Raw genomic sequence first — 27,579 nt, 5'->3', positions numbered from 1 at the left:
AACTAAAATACACTTATGTAACTTATTTTTCAACTCATGTAAGCCAAAAAGATAAGTTCATGTAACCTTTTAAACGCATTTTTGAGAAGAACAAAGTATGTATGATCTTATTTAAATTGTCTAAATGAAAATTGAAACGGTTCGGCAATTTTGTGATAAATTATCTGACCATTAATAGAATAAAATCCAGTTAACCATTTCCGATTTCATGGTGTGGTTACAGTTGATCACGCCTTACGTCACAGTAGTTGCGCTTGATGACACCTTATTCCACAGCTAGTATTACCATCACTGCCCGTGCCACTATGGCAGCGTAAAATGGAGTCTAGTTTAATTACCTATGTTTGAGCTGTAGGTTTGTTTACAGTTTATGTTTGGTATCTTGTAAATATTAATCAGTAATGTACCGTATTGTTACTGTGCTTCACATTCTGAAACGACGTGCCATAAATACTTCATTATTTTTTACCTCAATTTAAACGTAGCAACCTAACCTATCTGTGAGTATTTGTACGTACGCCTTCAAAGTTTGTTAAGAATAGTGAATTTAATACTATACGAATTTATCAGTGTACATTTCTGGTGAATATTGAACAATATATTTTGTAGTCAGTATGCCAGAAAACATGTCCAAACAAACAAAGCGGAAGATCACAGTAGAAACAACGCTAAATAAAAATAAAGATTCACAAAGGAGACCCAGTGTATTTGAACGTTTGGGAACAAAAGCAACAACGTCCAGTAGCACCAATCAGACTAACAATGAGAATTTCTGCAGACATTGGGCCCAAAATGGGAACTGCCCATATGGGAAAAATTGCAAGTAAGTGCATCTACAGTTAACTGGTGGTCTACTTGATGGCTGTCTTCTGGGTTGTTGCTCCGTGTAGTGTGGTAGAAGTTCAGCAACATTTAAGAGGGGCAGCAATCATTGTCCTGATGATAGAGGCAGCAAGCACATCTGAAATGTCAGTAAACTTCTATCAGGCTACACAGTGCAACAACCCAGAAGACAGCCATCTTCATACTCATTGCTGTGATGACCAGAAATATTACATGTTTGCTTTGACACATATTTTTCTGGCCTCTGAATTGAAGACACTAACAGAGAGATGAAACGGCTGTTGGGCCATAGTTTACGTTGAATGTAACAGTAAAGTATGACTCCCCATTGCTTGGTCAGTTTGGTTTAATTTATTGTAGAAGCTTGGGATTTTTCTCTTCATCATCATTTTTATAAGAACTGTGAGTCTCCTGTTCAGGAAATATTTGCTTGAAGGGTTGTGTGAAGTGGACTTTGAGGCTGACCTCTCACTCCTTGTAGCCACTGCATTAACTTCATCTGCATAAGTCATGAAGTGGTGCTCAAACATGTGAATAACTGTACTGTCTCATTGCTTGACTTTGTTATAACCATGTTGGTGCTACAGTGGTGCCATGTGTTTCATAGTTGGGCTTTGATACTTTCTCAAGAATGTGTTTTACTAGAAAGTCTGTTTACCTTACAGATATGCAAATACACACACTTTAATTAGTCCATCAAAGCAACGAGCAGCAAAAAAGGATGGTGACATAAAACAAAAGCAGGTTTGTGAAACTTTTTATGGGCAAAAATTACGGGACCGTGTTCTGTAAAGGTAACGCAGGGTATTTTCCTGCACAGAGCAGTGTTTGTGGCTCTGAAATAGACTAGAATGGAGCTGCGGACACGTCTATAATACATAAAGTTGGAGATAGCAGAACCTCAGGTGCTGCTAACACCATCAAAGCCAACTAAGGTGCCTCTTCTCTCTCAGTAAACACAAGAAATGCATTTTAACATACTTAAAAGTAATACATGTTTTCTGGGTTGTTGCGCCATGTTATGTGGTAGAAGTTTTCTGACAATTCAGAGGTGCTTACTGCCTCGATCATCAGGCTGATCACCCGGCGCAGTCTTGCATTTTTCTTAATACAAATATTTCTGTATGCAGTATTTACAAATTATGAGAATATTTAAATATTAAGATTAGGGAACACTTTGTAGCAAATTCTTTAATTTCCTTTAAGCATTGTTACATATTAAATGATACATTAGACTCTTTCTAAATATATACTCTCCCTCTGTTCACTCACTCATGATGAAAAGGCAGTCTTATTTCTGGAGTCTTGTTTATGCTGTTATTTGTTGTTGGAACTGAAGACAGGAAGTTGTAATCAGATGAACAGAATAACCTGAGTTGCATCAAGATTAGAAACGATGTCTGTTGCCTTCTTAATTTAGAGTCACGGTTCCAGTTCGAAGTTGAACGGTAAAGATGAGCTGAATAAACGCCTCCATTCAACGGTGGTTGTGAAGAAGACGCACAGTCCAGACCTGAACTGGGAAAACTGGGATCAAACTGACCTGGAGTATGAGGATGAAAAGGCACTGGAGAAAAGGAGGCAATTACTTCAGAGAGAACTGGAACTACAGATGAAGAGGGAGAAGGAGGAGCAGCAAAGACAGAAGAAAGACAAGAAGACCAAGAAGGTATCTCATTAAGTGTATTTAAGGTGATAGCTTTATGAATCCATTAATTCCCACTGCAACTTACCCCTGCCTAAGTCAAAGTTGAATGGGCAGTGAGTTCGTTAAAAGTCAACTTCCGCACGTGTGTTCCATTTCTGGGATTTGTTTTGAACTGTGATCAGTCTTTAAAGTGCTGCATATCAGGCGTTACGTAAAATCATAAGCAACTTGATTCCCTCATGGCTCTGTACTGGTCCACTTTTGGACAAGGAAACTGGACCTTGAGACCTAACTGGGGGCAGTTACATTGCTCATCATATGATGGATGCAGCGAGCCTTCAGAACATTGGAAAGTAAATCTTTGCTCACTTGGCTCATTGCCTGAGGAGACTTCATTGCATTCAACTGCGGTGAAAATCACTAATATAATGTGGTAAGTGCACATCGTCAAAAGCGTCGTTTATTCTCGTGCTGTCACCCTGCCATGTAACTCCTGTCATCTCAGTCCATCCTCCCTGTTGAAGTTATTGGGATGTGATTCAATTTCGATGGCCTCACTGATCATCCGATCCATGTGTCCGGATTTTGCTGAAAGGATAGAGAAGACAGCAATCTTCAGACTCACCGCTGTGAACACCTAAAATCTTATATAAAACAACACAAAATCATGCACAAATGAAACATGCCCTCTGGTGTGTAATATGCATGTTGTAGTGTCAAAACATGTTTGCTTTGTGCAGGGCATCAGCAGCTCATCATCAACATCTGCCACCTCGAGCAGCACTACTGAGTCGAGCTCTAGCAGCGATGATTCAAGTTCCACTTCAAGCTCCACGTCCGCAGATTCTAGGAGGAGGAAAGCAAAGAACAAGAAACTGAAACGGGACTCCAGTTCTTCTGCTTCAGAAACAGACCGTGTGTCAAAGAAAAAATCCAACAGGCAAAGAACTTTTTCGTTTATTTTGAATTTTGCTTTGCATGCCTTTACTCGGCACTAAAAATTTTTGAGTAGACTTGTTGCCAGATGTTTCACTTTAGCATTACGGTGTAGATACTCCATGGTATTTTCTTGTATGGACATGTCTTGACTGACATTGTGTACGAACAACACTTGCTAGAATGATTTGTCATAGTGGAATGTTATGTAACTTTCAAAGTTGAAGTGAAAACATAAACTTTTTGAATTTAGTGACAGTATATGGGAGGACCGTTTTGATAGTTTTTATTCCTGAACTTATAGGAGTGGAAAGCCCTCAGTTAAGGGTGGAAGTTCCCCTCCTCCTACCAAAAAGGCTCCTGTTGCTCGAAGAGTGGAGGACCAGCGTTCATCTTCAACAAAAAGGCGGGAATCATCCCCCCCGGCAAGAAAAGCGCCCCCGGCCTCGAAGTCAGGGCAGCAGCCTGCAAGAAGACGATCGCTGACTCCAGTAGGGCGTAACAGTAGTGGGCATCGACGAAGGTCCCAGACTCCGCCGCATTCTACTGGGGGCAAGAACAAAACTACATCTTCTGCCCGATCATCACTCGGCGCGAAGCAACCAGGTGTTGTAGCGTGTTTCTCTCTCGTGTAAGCAGCACAGTGTGTCTGTGTGAATGCTTTCCTGATATTTGTTTTGTTCGTTGTGAACTGCTTCTGCGTGGATGTGAACCTTACTGTAAATTGTAAAGTTGGCTTTAAAGTTTTATTATTTGGAAATTCCACTTTCATTTGTTTTGTAGGCGCAAAGCATCAGTCTCCAAGACCAAACCGCTCTCTGTCTCTTGACAGGAAAGACAAACACAACAGAAGCGTATCCCCACTGCGTCCATCAATAAGGGATCGCGATCGCGACAGGGATAGGGACAAAGAGAAGGATCGAGAACGTGAGAGGGAAAGGGAACGTGATAAAGAGAGAGAACGGGAGAGGGAGAAGGAGAAAGAACGAGAGAAGGATAGAGGAAGAGAAAAAGAGAAGGAAAGAGAAAGGGACAAGGAGAAGGAACGAGAGCGTGAGAGAGAAAAGGACCATGATCGTGGGAGAAGTCGATCCCCAAAGACTAAAGCGAAAGATCGCTCATCTCATTCTCCACGAAGAGATTCTAGGCCACCGAAGGACTTGAGGAAGAAAGATTCTCCAGATTCAGGCAATTCTAAGGACAAAGGTTACCGGTAAGAAAATGTAGACAACAGTGTACAGACTGAACAAATATTGTAGTTTTTATGTAGCTTACACTCATTGAGTTTCTTCTCTCTTTTGTTAATTTGATTACGCTATATTGTATGCTGAGATCATGAGAAATTACAGGATGATAATGAATAGTGAATACGCAGGGATTTGGGTTTTAGCGTATGTTGAAGGGCTGAGGAAACCCTTGGAAAATGTTAGAATTCTCAGTCTCACAGCCAGAATTTTAATTGTGTATGCCCTGAATATGGAGATGAATGCTAACAACTACACTTGACATCCAGTAAACACTTCTGTCAATGTGCAATTTAAAGTAAAAGGAATTCTTGCATAATTTATCTTAAATTATTTTTTCAGCCACAGGCATAAATTATCTTGGGTTGTGTACTAAACAAGCAAGTTAAAAATTAAAAGCTGTCACAAATCATCCACCTCTTTCTCAACTTCTTCTTTTACTTAAGAATATCAAATGGGTGAAATTTTGCATTGGTACAGAATTTCTCCTGCAAAATCTCGGAGCAGCACTGGAGGTGGAAGAGGGCGTGATGGTAGCCTCGACAGTAAACGTACTACTGGCAAGAGTTCGCCCAGGGACCTGGACAGAAGAGACGTTAGAGATTCGTGGTCAAAACATGGAGATGCTAGGTACTGCTGGTTCAAACTTCGATGCGTACAGTGCGTTGGAATCTGTGGTTTGGCAGTCTTGTAGAACCTGTACGTTTTATTATGCAGAACTGTGCGACAGATCTTAATGTTGCATACTGCTACTACTATATTTGATAGCAGGGATGGCTCAGTCAATAAAGGGACTGGCTTTGTGCTCGATGACAAGGTGCAGGTTTTTTCCCTCAGTTCTTTAATTGTGCGAGGATTTGATTTATAAACTCCTTGCTGTGAATAAAGTTACTTCGGTTGAGATCAGGAAGTGTGACACAGGAAACGAGACTGGAATAAGCAGCGGCTTATTGTGCAGTAGCAGAATTTAAAGTAACGTGGGTCTCAGGAGACATGAGTGAGCTAAGTAGTAATTCATAAGTTTGCTTTACAGTCACACTGTTTATCAGACTGCCTGTATTTCTGTATTATTCTTACTGCTATGTTATTGTTAGGTCTGTTATTTCATTTTGTTTTTAGGAAAGACCATGAGAGAGGCAGAGAAAAGGATGAGCGAGACAGCAGGAGAGCAGACGCGTCAGACAGAGGATTGCGGGACGGCCTTGGTGGAAAGGATCGTGGCTCGAGGGAGACAACTCTGGAAAGGGGAGGAGGAAGTCGTGTTGGAAAGGAGGATTCTGGGAGCCGCAGGGATGACGGCGTTTCTTCTAGAAAGAGGGAGTCTCAGATGTTGCCAGGGATAGTAGAGAAGACAGCACAAGACAGAGACTTTATGTCTAAAAGTATGTGGACTACTGGTAGTGTGCCGCAAAAAGTCTTGTGGGAGTGGGTTGGGCAAGAACATCTTTGGTGTACTCTTTCGCAAAATGTGTCCACCTCTACGGACGCTTCTCATTTAAGCAATGCACTGCTGGAGACTACTGGAGTACAATGTTTTGAAGTACGCATAGACGGAGTGCGCGTGTGCAGTATGATCACCCCCCCTTCTTCCACTGCCTTTTTTCAGCGGACTTCTTGTGTGATGCATACTGAGGTTACATGGGACTTTACCTGTCTGCCCCTTTGTGTTTTATGGCATGGTACACAGACGCTGGGAACAATGTACCTGTGTTAACTGTAAAGAAATAACAGGCCAGATTGGTACAGTTGAGTCTCTTAAATTTTGTTAGTACTTTTCAGAAAATGTTTATGCAGCTATTACACATTCTCGTTTAGTGTGTGGTGTTCCAATTTCTTGTGCTATTTCAGGTCGAGACCATGGGGATGGAGACCGAGACAGGGATAGGGAGCGTGGGCGAGAACCACGTGATACCAGTAGAGACAACAGAGACGGTAGAGAGATCAGGGATAACAGGGACCCGAGAGATAATCGAGATAGTTCCAGGGATGGTCGGGACACCAAAGACAGTCGAGACAATCTTGACCCTAGATTATCTAGGGATGCCAGAAGTACAAGGGAAAGTAGAGAGGCTGCTAGAGATAAAGAGCGTGAGGAAGCTTTGGAACGCTGCCGTGAACGTCAGCGTGAACGTGAGCGTGAGAAGGAATTGAATAAGGCCCGTGAATATGAACGAGAGTTACCCTCGCTGCTTTCTTTGATGACACACAACCCTTCTGGACTTAAGCAGCCACCATCTTGTGGTAGCAAGAACTCTGCTGACTTTCATTCTGGGCCGAAGGGTGTTGATAAAATACTAGATCGAGGCTCCGACAGAGACAGGGGTCTTGACCGAGGCTCCGACAGGGACAGGGGTGTTGACCGAGGCTCCGACAGGGACAGGGCACTTGACCGAGTGTCTGACAGGGACAGGGGCCTTGAAAGAGGTCCAGAACGAGACAGGGGACTCAGTAGAGGATTGGATAGAGGATCTGACAGGGACAGGGGCCTTGAAAGAATTCCTGATAGAGATAGGCCTTCTGATCGTGAAAGAGGTTCAGACAGAGAGAGAACTCTTGATAGGGGTTTGGATAGAGGGTTGGGTAGGGGTCCAGAAAGAATTGATAGGGGATTAGGTAGAGGTTCAGACAGAGGTCAAGAAAGGAGCAGCGAACGTGGAACAGAGAGGGGACTGGAAAGAGGTCCAGACAGAAACTTTGACAGGGTATCAGACAGAGGGTTTGATAGAAGTTCTGAAAGGGGACTTGAGCGTGGTCCTGAGAGGGGTTTTGAGCGAAGTCTTGAAAGAACTTCTCATCTGGATAGAGAGAGCAGGGACAATCACAGTGATCGTGATTACCCACTTCCTCCAAGAAACAGGGAGTCGGATGGTCGACGGCCGCCTCCTGAGGACAAGGAATATGACAGCCCATTTGAGAGCAGGAGAGGTGTGTAATTTAAAATACATGTAGGCGTACTTCATTTTATTATTACATGCAGATTACAAGATGATTCCTTAAAGGTTTGTGACAGTGGATGGGATTCACTATAATGTCCTACCTCTGCCAGTGGCAGTGTATTGACTTTGCTTGTGCTCTGAACTTATTCACGAGTACTGTCAAATTTAATTGGAGCTCACTTATAGTTAAAAATTTATGCACATGAAATATTTTACTTCATTTTACTGACACTTGTAAAATCATGGTTTATATTACTGGTAATTATTCTGTGGGCTTTTCTTTCAGTGCGAGATGATAGAAGTCGATATTCTGACCAAATGGAGAGAAATCGCTATGATGATCCTGCGCCCCAGCGTGAAGATCCTCGTGGTTTGGTAGACAGACGTCTTGATCCCAGGAACTTTTCAGAAGACAGACGAGGGTATTGATCCTTCTATTATGTCACAGTACTGAATATGTTCAATGAAATTGGGTGAACCTTACAGCATAAGAGTTAATTAAAATTTGCTGGGTAATAATTACTTTATGTTTGTGTTAACGTGTAAGTCTGTTGCAGGCGTCGGGAAGGGCACAGCAGCATGGAACCGTTACGAGGTCGTGACCCATGGGATGGTCGGGAGCGTGATCCAAGAGAGAGGGACAGAGAGCAGAGAGATAGAGAGAGGGAGAGAGAACTCCATGAACGTGAGAGGGACCTGCGTGAACGAGAACAAGAGCGGCGAAGAGGTTATGAACGTGAAGAGCCTCGGCCTCCAGGACCTTCGATAAAAGGAAGGGACTGGGAGACGAGGGACTACACCGACAGCCGCCGAGAGTGGGATGGGAGGGGCAGGCAAGTTTTCTTGACATGTCTACTTGAGGTTTGCTTAGCTGTTGTGACTGTCCCTGCAGTTGGTAACCGGCAAATGAACCTTTCTTGTTCAGCTAGTCAGAGGCATGCGTGAGACCAAATGACACGCTGACTGTTGTTGCTGTACGGTCTGAGCTATTTGTATCAGTGAATCTGTACTGTCGCCACTTTGTTTTCTGTTCCCGTTGCAGTTTTTAATAGTTTGCCGTCTAAACTATTAGATGTTCACTGAACGTAATGAATAAATTCACAGATTACAACTTTCTTCAGGAAATATTTGACATTGTCATTATTGTTTCTTCTTGGCTTTTACACATTACTTGAATTGCCCTTCGGCCACCGAGCCATCACGTTTATATACTGTGGAATTTGATGCTTTTTCTGATCACCTGTTCCGGCTCACAATATTATTATTGCTCTGTCTATTTTGTTGGAGGTCGTTCAGAGTCGGTTTGAATGTGGTCGCTTTGCGTGTATCTTACAGGTTCTGTTTCTCTTATGCACTCATTACGTTATCTGCGTTATAACCTCTCCCCATCAATGTGTCTCAGAAACATAAATGCTATTTTCATCACTCACTTTTTGTGTTCATAATTAAAATAATACCAACAATGGTATTTGATATATTATATTAAAGACACAGGATTGAAAGATGTGAAAAGAGGAGAGGAAAAGATAGTATAATGCATTTTAGGTTCACTTTACTTTATCGGCGCTCACTGATGAGAAACTCCCGTCGGCGAGCTCGCAGCAAAGAATCAGATTTGTTAGTCAGCGGCCCTGAGGACGAGAGCAGAGATTGTTCTTGAAACTTTGCCAGAAGATATGGTTTATTCACCATTCGGCCACCTGACGCGGCTTGTGACCTGAGAGTCTCTCATCAATACGTTAGTAGTTTTAAACAGTGTCTGTGTCAAAATAAATATTGTTGACTGGTGTTTTAGTTTGGATGATTCAGTCACTTCTGAATTGCAAGTTGCAGTAGAAATGTTGTTTTAATGACACTGTCAAACAGTTAAACATGAAAATATGATTTTTCATCATATATTTTCCAGAAGGGGACTGCCTCCCGAGTGGGAGAATGTACACAGAGGGGAGTGGGGAGACAAGGAAGGGCCACATCCCATTCCCCATGCCATAGAAGGGGAATGGGGTTGCTTCTCTGGACCAGGAGCAGACTGGGCAGCAGGTGGTTGGGTGGAGGAATGGGGTGAACGGCAGGGCGCGGGACTGGGCCCTTCGGGACGGCCACCGCCTCGAATGTTGCCACCGCACAGGGAGGAGTCCCAGTCTCTGTTGCCAAGGGATGAGCCAGCGCATGAAGATGGGTGCGTTTGTCTATTTCGTGGAAGAGCATTGAGTGGAGGTGCCAGTTAGAATATTTGTAATGAAGAAGAACAAAGTTACAGAATTGAAGTAAAGAATTGAATAATGAGGATCTTTGTAATTTATACCATGAATCTGATATTATTAGGATGAGAATGGCATGACATGTTGCATGGAGGGGGGGAGGGGGGCGAGAAATTTGTCTATGTTTTGGTTGGAAAACCTAAAGGAAAAGGGCCACTTTGACATGGTAGGTGTAGTTGGAAAGATAATTTTGAAATCAATGTTGACTGAGGATTTTCATGGTTTTGTTCACATATGGTGGCACTTTGATTTTTTGGCAGATTTATTTCATAAATCCATGTTTACTTTTTCAGTACCAAAAAGTTGCATGAAGATACGAAGGATAAAGAATCGGTATTAGATGTTAAAGAAGAGAAGTTAGTCCTGCAAGGTATGTATGCATGTATTTGCTCTTGACTGTTGCTCGACTGATTTTGTCTGTCAGATTGTTAATTTACAAAATTGTGTTCATAAAGACAAGGGCTGTGTGCTTAGTAAGATTTGTCATGAATTTGAATACAAGGTGTGATAAGCTGAGCACAAATTGACACTCTTTGCTGATTGCATTGATCAGCAGCTATTTTGTAGCATTCAGCGATGCTTCTGTTTGTCATAGTGTCAGGAGTGATCAGGCTTTAATGACACAAGAAGCTGATGTTTATTTAGTATTCCCGAAGGAAGAAGACTACTTGGGATACCTAGGCATAGATGGAAAGATGACATTAAAATGGATCTGAAAGAAATGAGGGATTAATGTATGGACTCTAATAGGCTGTTGTGAACATAGTAATAAATGCCATTTTGAGTGGATATCAAGCTTGTCAAGAAGGACTTAGTGTAGAACGAGGTAACATTTTTCACACAGGAACTGTTAAAGTGGATGAGAGTCCAATTAAAAAGCCAGGAGAAGCCCCGGATTTGTCGGTATCCGGCAAGAGACCTCGACCTGCTACTGACGGTGAAGCAGATAAGCCTGAAGCGAAAAAATTGTGTCTTGAGGATTCCGCACCTCTCGAAGGGGATCTCAGCGATATCAGTGATGATGATGCAGATGAAATCCTCAATCGGGAAGATAGCGTAAGTATTACATGATTTTTGTAGTATTGGTACTAGTGTGCCTGGCAAATTACTGGTTTATTTCAACAAGAAGTAACAATAAACTTGAACAATTTAGTGCGACAAAATATCCATAGAATGGATTCTCTGTGATCTCAGATTTTGTTTTATGTAATTATATTTTCAACTGCTCACAACACCGTCTTTATATCGAGTGTAACCCGACTCATCGCCTCCACTTAAAATTTACAATGTCATCTTGTTGCAAATGTTTATAGATGCAGTAATACTAATCAGCATTTCCAGTACTCGGTTTGATAAAACATAATTTTGATTAACCATGTTTTTTTTTTATTAACAGGGCCCCTGCTTTTTCTTTTTACCACAGATAATCAATGTTCTGCTGTATTTTCGTCTTGTAGTTTTAAGTTATATTGTCATGTAAATATCAGAATCTTAGAGTTTCGATGCTTCATACAACCCCCCCCCCCCCCCCCCCCTCCTGGACATTCACAGAGTTGAGTGTGTTTTTCTTGGTCAGGGGTTGAACTTTTGGGGGCCATGCCAAAGACTGAAACATTTAATCACATTTATCCTCAGAATAAATCCAATTGATTGTACGAAGTGATTACAGTGATCTGCCGTCTTCTAACGCAGTTTCATTGCTCTTATTTCACTGTACACGTAATATGACCTCTGCCACTATCAGAAATATCTATCATCTTGTGTGAAATAAAATTGTTTGGTGCCATTGTGCATCCAAGAAAATACTCCCATGACGGAGCGTAAACAGCTGCCACGAAGCTCTGTATCCACATAATGAATGGAGTGACTGACTCCTCGGTGAGAGAAAAGTTACCACTCTGAAAGGACTTTAGACGGACTGTGTAACATTGTCATAAAAATTAAGCAGTTTAATTATATAATTGGAATTTATGGACACTTTCGATAACGTCCCTTTGATAAGTGGGAATACGGACTATCCTAAAATTTCAAAGAATTTAATTGTTTCTTTAGTTTTTTATTTTATTTTACAGAATCGAGGAAAAGGACAGACCTTTTCATAACTTACTCTGTATGACAATTGAAGCCCAAAATTTCGAGATTGTTTTGGGATTTTATTCATTTTACGCGTCATTGAACGCGCATCCTGGTCTTGTACATTATGTGGAACATTTTCTGGTGGTGTCAGAGTTGTCAGACTTAATATATAGGATGTGATGTTCTTATTCTTTAGTGAATTGATTCTATTGACACTGAAATGTGTTCGACCAAGCTCTGGTTGAATTATAACAATCCAGATGGTACGTAGTTTAAATTATTTTACAAAGCAAAGGCACGTAAGTTCTTTTAAACATAATGTTCCAATAAGCGCTGTAACTAATTCTTCCTTTTCATTTGCTACACTGGAGTTAGCTACTGGGATTAATTCTTGTTCAGTTGAGAAGGAGGATTGTTGTCGCGTTGACAGGTGGAAGAGATGGCGGTTGCAGTGGACGGTAATGATGTAGCCCTAGCACTGTCGCATGGCACTGCTGAGGGGCCTTCCACACCGCTCTATCACAGAGGCACAGATGAGCACCCAGTAAGAGTCTTGGCCTTAATCCTGTGCAGGGTCACATGACACTAGGGATGTGGGTAGATAGTGCTCGTTTAATTGCGTCTCTCCTTCCGCACTTCTGATGAGGAGGGAGAGATGTTGCTATTTTACTGCTTTACCTTCCCTAGTTCCTGTGTTGCATAACTGTACTGCCTGAAGAATTCTGTGCTCGTTAATACTCGAAGCTTTGTGCATGAATATTTAGCAAGAGGATGAGTAAACTGCACTTCTTTGAACTTGCAGATGCAAGGGATTGCAGTTATGTACTTGTACAGCCAGTGTTACGGTAACAGAAGTTGTTACGAAGGCTAGTAAAGTATGTAGCAGTTGCATAAAATAGTTTCAAAAGGCACGTTTGTCCTAGGAAAAAGTAAGTTAAAAGTAGGATGGGAAGACTTACAGACAAGGAGCTGTACACTTTCTGCTCTTCATCGCATATTTGTTATTAGAGAGATCATTACAAGTGGGCGGAAAGATTTAAAGGATGGAGGTTGAGTGCCAGTGCATGTTCTGGATGCCTGTTTACTGTAACATACTGAAGTTAAGGGGCAGATCAGTTAGCATATCTGGGACAACCAAAGAATGAGCATTAATGAAATTGCTTCTAAAGTAATCATCAGTCATGACAGTGCAATGGTGTCTTTGGTGCAATCGAAAATGTTGTATTTCGATGGAATTTAGAAACTTGTGCAGACTATTAGATCAAATACTTTTGAAAACACAAAAGTTATGCACAAAAATAAGGTGTGTCTAATTACTGTGTGACAGATTTTAATATTGCACATATAAATTATTAAATAAATAAATAAAGACTAGGACCTGCTTCTTGCAATAGGTACTGCTAGGTGCATCGGTTACGAACACTTGTGGTCATTAAAAGACCATGACAGACAAATATAATTATTATTACTATTTTTACCCAGTGAAACTTTCTGTCTTCTAGCTTCCAGATAATTCTGAATTATTGCTTGACATTTGTAGGTTTAGATTAAATTACGTTAGATTTAATTGGATTGGATTCAGCTTGGTTGGATTGAAAGGGTTGGTTGTTAATGATCCATGCATCACTACCATCTTCAGTCTTCTGTGCATTGCCTCTCGCTGATTCAGCCCTCTAGCATTCCTGCCCTCCAAATGAAGGGCATTACTTTGTTTAAAGAGGCCTTTTCATAGTCACTTGCTTTCATAAAATAGGATCCCATGTTGTGTGATCTTGATTTAGCTAGTTCGTTGTAGTCACGTGCGTGTGCAGTGCTGTTTCTTCTTTGTTTGGTGTCTTTTGCAGATGGGGTATTTGTCAGTTCCAGTTCCACTAGGTGTGTTGCTAATAGTCCTTCAATTGTCTCAGCTGTTTCCTGTTCCATAGTTCCTTCAGCAGAGGTCTTGAAGGAAAGGGCACATTTCACATGTTTTTGTTCGAGAGAATCTTCTGAAAGTCTTGTATAAGGATTACCTAACAATAAAGCTGGAGTCTGTACCGCGGAACATTCACTACTTGGTGTGGTATGTGGAACTAGTTTTTGAGCAGAACGGACAGCCCCTCGTCTTGTCACAAGAGTTGTCCGTCCAGGACTTCTCACTCACTGAGGAATGTGCCATGGCAGCAGTTATGGCCTGCCCTGAAATTTGCCTTGAAGAACTGAGTAAAACCATTAAAACTGTAGTGAGAATAGCCTAGATTTGACCCTGGGATTTCCTGAACATGACGTTAGTTGGATGTTTAGTTACTTAGTGAAAATTACATATTTATATAGTGATTGTATCAGCTTTTGGGTATAAGTTACTGTGAATGTAGGTTTTTCAACATTTCTTCAAACATTGCAGTTGTCGTCTTCAGGGTCAATGCATTTTGGGGGGTTTAGGAAGTCATGTCGAAGAATTACTTCTATGCGGCTTAATGCACCTCCAGGCGTGGTCATAACAACTATATCGGCTGGAATACTGCTGCGTAGAAAGATACGGGAACCTACCGCACTATACTCCTATGAAAGCATGAATGGAGTGTCGAGAAGACACTATATCATGTCACCACACGTCTGACAAGACGTTGAATTTGAGAGAGAGAGAGAGAGAGAAGTCAAGTAGTAGGTGGCAGGTGGGATGTGAAGAACGTGATTGGAGGATCAGAACACATGCACCCTGAAGGTGGTAACTGCAGTGTTCATTGGAAAACTATCAGTCTGATGCAGCTTGTCCCCAAAACCGAAGTTATACATTAAACTCCAGCCTCAAAAACCTAAGGACATTAATTTGTATGTAGTTTGTTACACTGTCTGTAAGTGGTAAATCTGATTTACAATTTATATCTGATATTAATTTTAGAGTTCGTATTTGTCTCGAAGTCTTCTCTGTTGGTAGCATGTTACTGATATTTTGTCTCTAAGTTAAAGTATAAAAATGTTATTTGTTGAGGAACAGCCATATTATTTTACTAATCTCTACAATTAACATTACACAGGACATGTGAAGACACTGTGTCCTTTATCCATCTTTTACTTGAATTGCAATTCGTAAGTCAGCACTTTTCAGACAACAGTTTGCCATGTGCAGAAGTTGCCTAGCCTTAATTCAGTTTTAAATAACCGTGTGTGAATATTCAAAAATATATAATTGTTTTCAATAATGGGCAATTAAAATACATGCAGGTTCCGAGTTTGTTTGTAGTGTACAGGGAAATTTGAAGTTCAAGATTAGAACAAAGTTAATAAAATCTTAAATCTGATGATCCTTTTCATACGATTTATGCAGATAGCTGGTGGCCACACTTGTGTTTCACTGCTAACTGCTCATATTTTGTTGCTTATTAGGAACTAACAGCTGCTCGATTGGTTGGAGAGCCTGTGACCCAGGTTCCAGCTGCGGTTCCGGTAGCACTTGGAGCCAGAGAGCCTGAGAGGGAAGCGGGAGAAAGGGATGAGAGATTGCCTTCCACTGTGCTTCAGGAAATTAATATAGACTCTCAGTAAGAGATAATGATCATGTTTTTATGCATTTATGGAATCATCATTGGTGACCTGATTCAGAGAAGTTCATTGGCGCAGTTGTCGTCACTCATTGTATTAATTATATTCTTACAGAACAGTGTTGATGTCATCCCGTATTGAAGAACGGCAGCAGGATGAGGAGACTATGGACAACTTAGACTTTGAAGAAATATCAGATGAAGAACTCGATCCAGAAGAGGCTAAAACTGGTGAGCTACTAGGATGAGTGTTTTCCATGGAAGAAGAGGGATGTGATGTGCATTGAGTGAGATGAGAAAGGCTGCTGACTTTTATTGTGATTTGTGACTTGAAAAGCTGCGGTATTACAAGTGCAGAACAGAACCGCGTATGTGTGGACGGCATGAATAAGATGGGTTTTGCATGGAGCACTGAATGAGTTGCTAGTGACACTTCTGTCACCATCTCAGTGCTGTGCAACTCTCAGCATGGTACCTCACACCTTGGCCTCAGTCGACCACAGTCATGTGGACTGCCCTAAGGTTGTTGCCCTTCTGGTTTTTGTAACGATGCCAGGGTTGTGTTTGGGAGGGGTACACTGTGATAAACTCTGTCTGGATGGCCCCATGAGCAACTACATGAGATTTTACATTTTCTTGCTGCTTAGAGTGGATACGTGACCGGTGACGTACCAGTTCACTGAGCATCAAACACCGTTGAAGTGTGTGTTGCAATAAGTCTCCTGATTTGCAGGTATCGGAGATGCGCTCGGTGTCGATTGGGCGAGTCTTGTGGCTGAATCTCGACCTCGCACGCGACCTGACTCAACTCCCGGTTCGGCTCGTCGACGGTGGGAAAGCCGTCGCGTGCTAGCCCGTCTCGGCGTATCAGCCCGTTATGGAGGATGGGATCTCGTGGAGGATCTGAAAGCCAAGTACAATGGTGTCAAACAGGAAACAGAGAAAGGTTTGACTGCTTTGTTTGTAAGTTTAATTAATTGACAAACTCTGTGTGTTGAATGCTACTAATACCAAAGTTTGCCATTAAGTGTGATCCTCAGATAGTTCCATCCACTTCGCGACCTCACACTTTTATTTCCTTAACTTTATTATACAGGAGAAGGCAATTTAAATCTCCTCACTAGAAAGCTTTGAGCTCGAATTAAGTCCGTGGTTAATGGTCTAGCAGTGTGTGAGTGTGACGCACGTAAAGCTGGACTGTGCATGAGATAGTGATGATAAATAATAATAATAATTTATTTACATTCCATGGATCCATAAGACAGTCAGATGACAATAGGATGTGGAAAAGGAAAGGTTAATAGTCATCCTAATATTTAACATCCTCCCATCTTCTCGGTGTTCCAAGCGCTTGATTTTGGAGACTTTATCACACTAGATTTCTTACGTATGTTCTACTCTCCCATCTAATCCTCCTCATTGTCATCCCTTCATAAGTATGATATATTACAGAGTGTTTTAGAATTATTAGCGTCTAATTTTATTTGGGTGCTACATTGTACCACTATTCACATGTTGTCCAGAAAGGTACCCAGTTCAACAATTCAGTCTCGGCAGAAGAAATTGGCTTTGTATCGCTGTACCTGAAGTTTGCTGATCTTGTATAGTCTGACAGGCAAATTTGCGTACATGTAGAATGCCCCTTGAGCTCAGATGTTATCGCCTGCCAGTCGTTGACGTATATTCTTACGTCTGTTCTAGATGGAAAAGAAAACGCTGCTCCTGAACCAGAGACTGGTACAGTTGCGAAAGAAGAAGTCTCATCTCTGTCTTTCTTACATCCGGTAGCATCGATTCACGTCGCCCTGCGAGAGCGTCAGGCCCGGCGTACAGCGCTGTTTGCAAGTTGTGGCCCTTACAAGCGGGCGTTATCAGCACGGAGAGATCTGGCAATCAGGTTTGTGTTTGTGGCCCCTGAAGCATGTAAAGATGTTTCCAGATGAAGCAGTGGTCCATCCAGTCCTGTAGCATTCCCTGTCTCATAGCAGACTCTGAACTCGTTATTTGACCTTCGCCCTTTAGCATTCTTTGCATTTTATTTGACACGTGTCACTGCACCCTGGTTGTAAAGTTTAAAACAATTCCAGCAGCGATGGGAACTTATTTGTTTCAGAAACTTCTCGTTTGGAAGCCGTGTACTTAGAAGGGAGACTGGTTAATATTTATTTATAGAGAAATGGAGAGAGCACTCAGTAAAATAATGGGCATGTGTTTCATTAGGAAAGAAACAGGATTCCGTCCAAGCATGCCGTACAGAATCAGACATTTCTTTGCGTTAATTGTATTAGGTGTTCAAGTATGCTTACTCTCTGGATTTGTCTGGTAATGGTATTCAGTACTTGTATTGCTTGTTATGGAGTTTATGCCACATTTAAACTTACCGTCGCATTTCTGCGTTGACAGGCGTCAGCTGTGTAATCTGCCCGTGAAGGAGACCACAGGCGACAGCCAGCAGCCAGGCCCCGACGTTGAAATTTACCGTCTCGGCGTGCAGTTGTTCGAGAGGAGTTTGTAATTACATGTGTGTATATTATTCATGTGGATCTGTGCTTATGTACGCAGCCAGAGTACGTTTTAGCGAGGGAAATTGTAAATCATGAATTTATTTTTATTTTTCTGTGAAATGTTTATGACCTGTTCATTTCATTTTTGGTTCACCTTTACATGAGCTGGCGTATCGTGGTATATGTTATTAGTGTGTTCACACTTAGTTCACTGTAACAGTTTTTAATGTCACATGTAGGTACCCCAAAAATATTGCCACTTGCAGAGCTTGTATGAATATTTGTCGTTCAAAAAGCAGTTTAAGGTTTACACGACTTTGTGATTCAGTTCTGTCTCTAAGTAGAGTTGCCATGGATAGTGATGCAGAATGTTGCTTAAAATAAAGGAACACAACTGCTGTGTGGATGCACGGCGACTTCTCGGGGCACCCAAGATCCGGTGCTTGTATCTGAAATGCTGTAAAATTTCTTTCATTTTTGTACGTGTAATACGCTCTACTTTTTGTGTTCTGTAGCGAAACTTGTGTGTGGTCTGTTAAGTAATATTTAGAATCAGTGATTCTAAGTATCAGACTTACACTCTTAATTCACACTTGTCAGTAGACAATGCGTTGTCAGAACGTGTGTCCGACAGAACTCCTCGTCTTCACCAGAGTTTTAGGGAATGGATCGGCCTTTTTGACGCAAGGTGACTGTAATTGTTTTGTCCGTTTCATTTTCATTACTGCTCATATTGTGTCTTTGTGTCCATGACATAAATTAGGTTCAATAACAATTCATTATTTATTCCATTATTTCCTCCATTTCTTCCAGGTTTCCTGTACCCATTCCTTGACCCACTCCTGCAGGAATATGTTACAAGGCGTCAAGTCCAGGCTACTGGCAGGCCCCACGACTCCCAGTCCACCGTCCTGGAAAGTGGCCAGTTAGCCATTGCAAGGACACCATTTGTAAAATGAGAAGGTTCGTCAAACAAAGTGTTTATGATTTCATGGCTATTCTGATTTAAGTGGGAATGTACAGTACCATATTTCACTCGTGACTCAATCGTAGGCTTCCTTGAAGTCGTTATTGGTTTAATCACAAGCAAACTAAGCGGTCCCTTAGGGTAGCAATTTTTTTTTTTTGGGGGGGGGGGGGGGCGATAAAGTGAAATGCATAAAAGAGAATAGAGAAGTCACATAAAGTAGAAAGAAACAGGAGGATATAATAAATGTGTATTCCCCTGCCAGCAGCAATATTTGCTGTCCTATAGATGGTGAAGCCATTGCTGGTCGGCACAGTTCCTGAGAAACAGACTCTCATGAATGGGCGCCTTTAATTCGTCCTCGTCAGTTGTAAGACAGATTTTGTGCCAGTAGGTTGTTTTGCGTTTGTTCGATTTTGTTCCATGTTCTTCTTCAGAGCCAGACGAATGCGGAATATATGATCGTTTACATTCAATTCACGCTGATGATCCCCAATAATTTCGTGTACATTCTGAATTAACCTTGACAGAAGAGTGTTGGGAAACATTCTGTGTGCAGTCGACACTGATATTCCTTGATAAATACTAATCAGTTTATGGACATTGTACGTAAGTGCTGTAATAGATTCCTAGCAATTATTCCAAATAAAATTAGAAAGTGACTCTCAGGACGTAATGCTTTACCTCTGCTTGAGTTAATGCTATCGGCCATCAAGCACGCACATTCTCATTCGTTTACCTTCATCTGCCCGTTTTCTGTCGGGGTATATTCCCGTAGTGCAGAAACCTGCAGTGCCCTAGAATTTGTGACGGTATAACAACTGCACATTTCCAGCTTCATTCATTTGTCAAACCAATACCAGGCGTGGGAGTGAACAGGGACGGGTATTCATTGAAGTATCTGGGGTGTGGATTTGGAAGAACATTTTATTTCCAAGCCCTTCACACCAAAATTAGTTCATACAGAAATTCAGCTGAATACGCATAATGTTTTGTCAAGCCAGCAGTTACGTATGACAGTGTAACACGGGGCTGATAGAAGATCAGCACAGAACAAAAACATCACAGATGGAGTGCATGTTGTCTACTGGGATTATAGTAACGACTAAGTAAGAGGCGAAGAAAAACGGAAACATTTACGTACACGAAACGGGAAAGGTGACAAGAACGAATGAACGTTTATCGTGACAGGCAGACTGACGGTCACATACAACACGGAGAGTAGTCAAAATAGAATGTGAACGGAATTTTGTGCCCAATATTTGTTACAGAAGAAGATTAATTAAAGTTGGCTGATTAGAATATAACATGATCGTTTAGTTGTGTCTGGTGAAGGTTGCAGTTCGTGACGTCATGATAAGGCCAACCAATCTCAGTTGAACGCCATTTTTCAATACGTGTGAAAGTTAAAGGTATGAAGAAGGATAATTACGTTTGACTTTTAAGTTTATAAATTACGGATAGTGTGAAGTTTCCATTTCTACATTGTCAAGATTTCTGTATATGCAAATGTGAAATAACAATCGTAGTCAGGAGGCGTCTGAAGCTCCACAGTGAACATTTCATTTGCTTGATTTTGAAGTAAGTAGAAACAAATGAATGCAAACATTTTGGTAGTGGGTAAATGGAGACGGCAGTTTTGATCATGTATTTGATTTATTTTAAAACGGATTTCGGGATAAGGGGCTAAGAAGAAGAATAGTGAATAAGTATAACACAATGTTAACCAATCTTGCAACTGGGGTTTGATTTATTGGCTACTTAGTGGCATATTAAAGTAAATGCACTATTATTGTGTAAGCCTACTTAAACTTCCATGACTAAGTTTGGCAGAAGGCATTGTCTAACAGAAAGATGTCAAAGCAACCATCATCACAAACTTTCAGAATTGAGCCTGAAAGATGGTCAATTCTTTGATTGCATACAAAAGCTTGAAAACCAGTTTTGGGGTTTAATATTAGCTTCCATATAATTAAATAAAATACTGGTCATACACAAGTAGAATATATTCATCTTACACATTTAATTTCTTTTGTAATTAATTTTTCATATAGAAGTTTCTTTTCAGACTTCAAGTTCCAGTTGTATGTTTATAAAGAATAATTATTCATACACAGCTTTATCATGAGAGAAGTAGTAAGACCACACAATTTGATTCACTTGAAACATTAATTTTAATTTTTGAAGTTGTGTTTTGTTTTTCACAAATCAGGAAAGTTTGTATTGTCATTTTTGCTGTTCTTGACAGGCATTTAGAAACCATTGGTGGCTTGTTAAAAACAGTTTTATTACTTGACAGTCAGTGTGCATTACAAATGTTTAATATATAAACAAGTGTCGTATACATCATAACATCATCAGTGTCTTGAAAAGTCATATGTTGGAAATATATTGATATGGTATATTTTTAAAAATTCACTTATGTCCTTGAATGACAATCTGCGGTGCAAATACAGCAAACAGGTAAAAGTCAGCTCGTATTTTCGTAAGAAATATCAACATGGAATTTCACAAAATTCCATATCCATCATAAACTAGTGAATTTACAGAGAATGGTCTGGCAACCTCCCTGTTCCGTGACAAGCCTCCTGCTTCTTTGACAACTGCAGTAGTTAGGATACATTAGACGTGTCTATTGGTATTGACCAGGGCGGTTGTAGTAACCCCCATAACCTCCTAAGTTTCTATAACCCCCATAACCTCCTAAGTTTCCATTACCCCCATAACCTTCTAAGTTTCCATAACCACCGTAACCCGGATAGAACCCCGGAAATCCCAATCCACCGTAACCCACGTTATATCCGAGTCCAGAAGTTCCAAGACCGTTCTGGGGTGCGTTGTAACCAGTCCCAAGGCCGCTGTAGTAACCAGGATACCTTCCATACAGTTCTCCGTTGTGTACGTCGTAGTCCCCATCGCCTAGATCTGAAATCGCAAGCGAGAAACAGTACATGAGGACTTCAAAGCTACTGTTACGAGTAATAGTACTATAAAGTTTGAAGACAATTCTATTTACATTGTTTCCGAAAATAACAGACACAAATAATGTTAAGAGGTAATACGATCGAATAAGATGTGCCAGTTTTAAGTGTCGTGGTGTTAATTCGTGTAGCGGAGGGCGTTCCAGTCGTCGTTTCGGTCTATTCACCTGAAGCTTGTGCCTGCAGGTCTTCGGACTTATTTCCATTGTTTTCGTCTTGTCCGTGAATCGATGACCAAATTGTTGCAAGAATTAGAGACGCCACAGCCTTCGAACAGAACAAACTTGTTTGAGGCAGAACTGTCGTAATAGGAAATTGCGCAGGAATGTTTCAGAGGGTAACCATAAACTACAGGCTAAATACTTTGTTCATTTTATAAATTATCGTAATGAATCTTGTAGTAGGAAACAGACACTTCTTACCATTGTCCTTAGAGTCATGTTTCATGCAGGGCTCCCCGTGTCTGCGTAGACTCTTCTGGCTAGAATTCTTCTTGCGTTTGCCTATTTAAAGTACCTGCAAGGATCACACTGGCGAACACAACAATGGCGTGCCTGTGCACCATTTGACTTGTCACAATTCACTTACAGAGAACAGCGGCGCGTGGTGTTTCTTTTAGACACTAGTGGATAATTCACTTATACAAAACAAATTTACGTTCGCATTTGTATAAACTTGTGAATTGAGAAACTGTGTGAAGGTTAAAGGAAATTAGTTTAGTCTTAGCAAGTGTCGAGAAATTTAATGTTTCCTGTGTTAAATGTCAACCTGAAACATTTATTGTGTTTTGTCGCGCATTATAATAAATATGGCTGGAATTATTTCCCGGACGTTGAAATCTGTTTAATTTGAAATTAATTTATTAATCTGCGTGCAGTAAGAAATCTAGACTTGCTTATTATGAAACAGTTGAAGGTGGGACAGAGGATTTATAAGTAGTGACTTGGTTCTGTTCTTCTGTTCGTCCAGCCTTGGTAGTTGATAAAGAAATGCTAAAAACAAAATTTACTGAAACTGTGAAGAGTGTATATGTTCCATACTTCTGTATGGATCCGAATGCTGGACGATGTCAGAAGAATGAATGAGAATAAATTACCAGGTCACAGGTCACTGTGAATTCAGCAGTTAGTTTGTATTTAAATTGAGATAAAGCGTTTGTCACTAACTGAACGTTTGTGTGTTTGTTTAGTACATGCGCTCCGAAGTCTTCGTTCGTGTATTAAACTTAACATTTCAGGCAAAACACGTCACATGCACTGATTCAGTGGCGAATATTTTTTTGCCCGATGCTTTTCGAAATTGACACTTACCGCTGCACTGGAGAGCTAGACATTTTGTTCGTGAGCGCCCAGGGTCCCACATTCCACCTTCTAGTGCTGTAAATAAATGTGGCATAATGTGTAATATATAAAAATTGTATTTCGAACTGTTAATATTACTTTATTCAAGTTTAAAGTTTAATTAATACATATTAATTAATACAAATACAGTTCTGAAGTACAAAGGTAGACTGTATTATACTTTTCATTTATAGTTGATACAATAACATTGGATTAAAACGTAACTTTGATAAATGATTTTTAGTGTGAATTAATCAACATGAATAGTGAGTTACAGTGCCCATGTATAATTTCAAATAAATTCACTGGGATGAAATTAATAAATAAAATAAATATTGAATTATCAGTATGACGTGATTAAGGGCTTCAGAAATATTGTTACACTTCTGTTACTCATACGCCTACTGACGTTTGTTATAGGCATATTATTGTTTCGAAACTTAAAATAATCTTGCTTTAATTATATAGAATGTGAGCGCTTTAAAAATTATTCAGGAGCAAATGACGTAAAGAAATAAGAATTGTGGCTAACTGAAACAAGCCTACATTCATATTAAGGCTTTTAATCGTTTGTTAGAATTGTTACTTCTTCTGGATTAAAGTGCGGTAGTGCGGCTTGCTGTCTGAGCCTGCCGTAGCGCTGAGCACACTTTCTCGGGAATATCCTGTAGGTTCGTTAATTCACTTGCGATACTTGTGACTGTAGGGCACATAGTTTACTCTGTAAGCCCCGTTGGTCCCGTATCCAGTACCATATCCTCCGATGCCACTCCCTAGACCACCATAACCCCCATAGCCCGTGTTCCCGTATCCTCCGTAACCTCCCAAGCCGCTGTAACCGCTGTTCAGCCCGTAGCCTCCGTAGCCAGAGCTCCCATAGCCACCATAACCCCCATACTTGCTCCCGTAGCCCGTATTTCCGTATCCTCCGTAACCGGAGCCACCATAACCCGTGTCATATCCGCCGTATCCACCGTTGCCGTATCCGCTGCCGCCGTATCCACCGCTGCCGTATCCACCGCCGCCGTATCCACCGCCGCCGCCGTAGTAGCCCGGGCTGTAGCCGCCCCAGGACCCGAATTTGTTGTGCAGAATGTTGTCCAGCCCCAATCCGAAAACTGTGAACAAGAAAGGAAGTGGTAACAATGCCACCTGTAATACCGACTCTCCGAAATGCTGGAAGTGAATGAAAGAATCCGTTGCTAAGAGACCGTATAGGTAGGAGGAATGAAGCTGCAAATAAATCTGTTTACGAAATTTTGCGATGTTTGATTGGCCCTCTTGCAGACAGCCTCGGCCGTCCCGAGTATAGTTCGTGGAACTTCGTTGCACTTTGATGGTCCTGTAGTTCGAACCTAACATCGCCAGTCACGTAAGAGTCAGGAGACCCACCAAATTAATTTTCGGCTCTTATGGGCTCACCTGTTACTGTCTAACAAGAGACTGAGATTGCAGTTCAAATGCTGATCAACTTCAATGCATTCGCCGATGAAAGAACTCGACGTCAATATCAACTTATGCACGTGTGTTAAGTCAGTTAGACCTGGATATCGTGCGGCCGTCTGTCCGCCAGCACAAGGAAAATATAAATCTATTTTAAGGTGTTATATAAACAGATGCTGAGATCTGATACAAACAAATGCTCGTTGCAGAAATCAGGTCGCGAATTGCTCGCCGGAGGAATGGGACAACTCACTTCTGCCGCTGGCCTCGGGACTCAGGTCTTCCTTGGTGGCGTCGTCGGTCGTCTCAGCTGATGCCTTGTCCTCAGCAACGGTAAGTGCCAGAGCACTAACCAATAGGATAATAACGCGCATCTAAACAAGAGAGTAGTGTAGTCATAATTAATGTCTAGTGCTTGGTTGCTGGAGAAGCTGTTCGCCTGTGAGCTTTGTTTCCATTCTACCAATTGGAGTCGCTTCGAATCTGGGATTGACCTGTCGTATGGACCAGAAGGTCACCTCCTGAATTTCTTTGACCTTTTTATTCGCTTCAGATGCAAATCAGTCTTGCAGCTGAAATGCCAAAGACCACAGGACACCCGCGCAAATAGACACTTCGCTGCTGGCCGAGACTTCAGTTAGTTAATTAGGTTGTTAAGTGAAGCGCCTCTTGAAGGAAGATCGCTGCTTAGTCTCAGACAGACCCGAGATCTAAGCGGTTTTCTGAATGGGGCACTGCCGAAGTTTAGAATATAAGAAGCGACCAACATAAAGTCTTATAATTTTCCTGTCAGATCTCATGAACAACAAACAGATTCGTATTTTTCGTTTAAATAGGCCACAGCGTCTTCAATGGGACAGCGAGCCCTCTAGTTTCCCATGTTCCTCTGCATTATTTTTAAAAAAAGAAGGTGCGTACGGACGGACAGACTTACTGAAGCATAGGTCAGTGTTGTGCTCAGTGATCCGTCTTAGTCATCAGCAAGTAGGCGGTTCACACACAGCTCAGCTTAAGCTTTCTCTTTACGTCGAAAGCGACATATTAATTTTATTTATACGTCAGACTGATATCAAGGCCAGTCTGTTATAAGAATCTAAAGCAACGCGTCGTAGTAAACATAACGTTTTTTCCACTGTAGTCAATTTTTCTAATACGTAAATATATAACAAATAACTCTACATTGATTAGTACAAAATGTGAGCTAATAAACTTATAAGTGGCTTTTACTTCGCAGGGGGTTTATCCTATGTGAACGTAATCCGTCGAACAAAGTCCTTCTTGAGGTGCTGATTGGTCAAGAAATTTCCCACAAATTCGTTGCCGAATTCAGAACACCTTACTCTGTAGTCTGTTTAAAATCCGTCTTCCAATTCATCCTTCAAGATTTGTCTGCCCCTCCCAATCGGTCTCCTTCCTTCACGTTTTCGCGACAAAATTTTTTAAGTATGTCTCGTTTCTTTACCCCTTCTACATGCTCCCCTGATCATTGGACCTATGTTTTGTTTACGTAAGAAGTAGCTGAAAACGGCGAAACTGCATCAGTCAGCAATTTTTAGGCATTGAAGCTGTGCTGAGATGTATTTTTCTCTTCTACCCCCTGTATAAGTCAGACGTCCAGTCACTCACACACACACACACACACAGTGGTTCACTCAAGGAGCCACTGTCAGTGGTGGTCGCCCACAGAACCACCGGTCCAGCCAATAGCACTCAATCCTACCTCCCAGTGTGCTCCCATGATCCGTCTCGTCGTAAAACTGCGATGGGCTTCTGAGCGCCCGTTCGTTTTATACACGCGAGGATCCCCCCTTGTCACATGTCGTAATAATTACATACTCGTATTTTGTACAGCGTTTGAAAGAGAGACAATTTCAAGACCATGTCTATGGGAAAGAAACTAGATAACAAAAGAAAATAATTATCATTTCCGGCCATGCCTTTTCACTTTCTAAGCATACTTCCAGTGTCAACATCTTGCTTAAAGAGCAGTTTGAAAAGCGTAACGGTGGAATTGCCCGTGTTTTCGGTTCACATCGCATCCCCGCCCCGCCCCGCGCCCAGAAGTCGGTCAAGGCTGTGAGAAGCCTTCGGAGACAAAAGCAGCAGCTGTCACACTCGCATGGACACAAAAATTAAATTTTAGTGAGAAACATAACTTAACGCGTGTCTGTCTGTCTTCTCGTTTCTCAAGTCGTTCAAAACGATTTCGAACACGAATTCTGCCTTTCGTCTAAACAGAACAGGATGTTAATTAGTGGAACTCTACGGATAGTTTGATTCGTTAGTCATTTAAAGGCGCTTTTTCAACTTCTTAGGTTAAGTGGTGGGAAATGCGGATTGTGAGATGCGTGTGTCACAGGTTCGACCCCCATTGCCGGTATGTTTGTTAGCAGTGAAGAATCTTTGGGTCGGACGGCGTTCGTGAGTTAGTGTAAACAGAGGAGTGCTGGTCTGTAATTACAGGGAAAAAGACTTCTGGACATCATCCATCGTACTAATTTTAATTTTAATTTTAATTTAATTTTTTCTTTTTGGAGACGTGTTAAAGGGTCTGAGTCGGTGTTCATGAAACACGAGACGCCGATAACGTAACAGATATCTTTGCTGCCTTCGAATTGTGAAACAATGGTGTCCAGCCTTGTGTTCTTAGGGGTACACCTTGAACACACTTCCTGTGATACGGCGATTCTGTCATCATACTTTGCGGGAACGGAAATTCAAAGGCACGATAACACGAAACCTTCTTATGACAGACAGACACAAGGGGAGGCAAACTACAACCGGGACTGATTCTTAGATTCTGATGTGATTTCTTCACAAAGGAAATTAATTCTGTTGACAGTCGTGAAGAGCGTTGACTCTTTGAAGTTTTCGTGGCA

The 27,579-nt window shown here is 41.4% G+C and overlaps 2 protein-coding genes across 4 annotated transcripts; one reads left to right on the top strand and one right to left on the bottom strand.

Moving 5' to 3' along the window:
- Positions 1–265: 265 nt before the first annotated feature.
- On the top strand, positions 266–18,744 carry LOC110838181 (uncharacterized). Of its 3 annotated transcripts, XM_022081132.2 has the most exons (21): positions 266–500; positions 610–823; positions 1,509–1,587; positions 2,264–2,512; positions 3,232–3,431; positions 3,732–4,033; positions 4,211–4,640; positions 5,152–5,301; positions 5,791–6,053; positions 6,520–7,596; positions 7,894–8,029; positions 8,165–8,440; positions 9,514–9,786; positions 10,162–10,238; positions 10,713–10,924; positions 12,375–12,488; positions 15,311–15,465; positions 15,581–15,696; positions 16,199–16,411; positions 17,167–17,362; positions 17,869–18,744. In XM_022081132.2, the coding sequence occupies exons 2-21, from the start codon at positions 615–617 to the stop codon at positions 17,978–17,980; spliced, it is 4,839 nt and encodes a 1,612-aa protein (XP_021936824.2). In that variant the 5' UTR covers positions 266–500; positions 610–614; the 3' UTR covers positions 17,981–18,744. The 3 variants fall into 3 exon arrangements, with proteins under 3 accessions (XP_021936824.2, XP_021936823.2, XP_021936825.2); XM_022081131.2 differs by having other exon boundaries at positions 266–823; XM_022081133.2 differs by lacking the exon at positions 12,375–12,488 and having other exon boundaries at positions 269–823.
- A 2,458-nt stretch (positions 18,745–21,202) lies between these two features.
- Positions 21,203–26,526, bottom strand: LOC110838184 (uncharacterized). The gene is made up of 5 exons (XM_087346976.1): positions 26,421–26,526; positions 24,954–25,074; positions 22,340–24,375; positions 22,085–22,184; positions 21,203–21,861 (listed from the first exon to the last, which is right to left on the bottom strand). Exons 1-3 carry the CDS (start codon positions 26,436–26,438, stop codon positions 23,939–23,941), a joined length of 576 nt encoding a protein of 191 aa, XP_087203102.1. The 5' UTR covers positions 26,439–26,526; the 3' UTR covers positions 21,203–21,861; positions 22,085–22,184; positions 22,340–23,938.
- Between the last annotated feature and the right edge of the window lie 1,053 nt (positions 26,527–27,579).

This window comes from Zootermopsis nevadensis, unplaced genomic scaffold (assembly GCF_977971745.1).
Source record: "Zootermopsis nevadensis isolate Lab colony 2312 unplaced genomic scaffold, Znev_1.0 Znev_ptg000011l, whole genome shotgun sequence".
Classification (NCBI taxonomy): Eukaryota; Metazoa; Arthropoda; class Insecta; order Blattodea; family Termopsidae; genus Zootermopsis; species Zootermopsis nevadensis.
This window is presented reverse-complemented; position numbering and strand designations above follow the sequence as displayed.

Bases quoted from the DNA above. Each gene is read 5' to 3' on its own strand.
- LOC110838181 (XM_022081132.2), top strand. From the start codon at position 615: ATGCCAGAAAACATGTCCAAACAAACAAAGCGGAAGATCACAGTAGAA. The intron at 8,441-9,513 runs GCAAGTTTTCTT...TATATTTTCCAG, and splicing joins GAGTGGGATGGGAGGGGCAG to AAGGGGACTGCCTCCCGAGT. The intron at 15,466-15,580 runs GTAAGAGATAAT...ATATTCTTACAG, and splicing joins GAAATTAATATAGACTCTCA to AACAGTGTTGATGTCATCCC.
- LOC110838184 (XM_087346976.1), bottom strand. The intron at 24,376-24,953 runs GTGAGTTGTCCC...TCTTGTTCACAG, and splicing joins TCCCGAGGCCAGCGGCAGAA to TTTTCGGATTGGGGCTGGAC.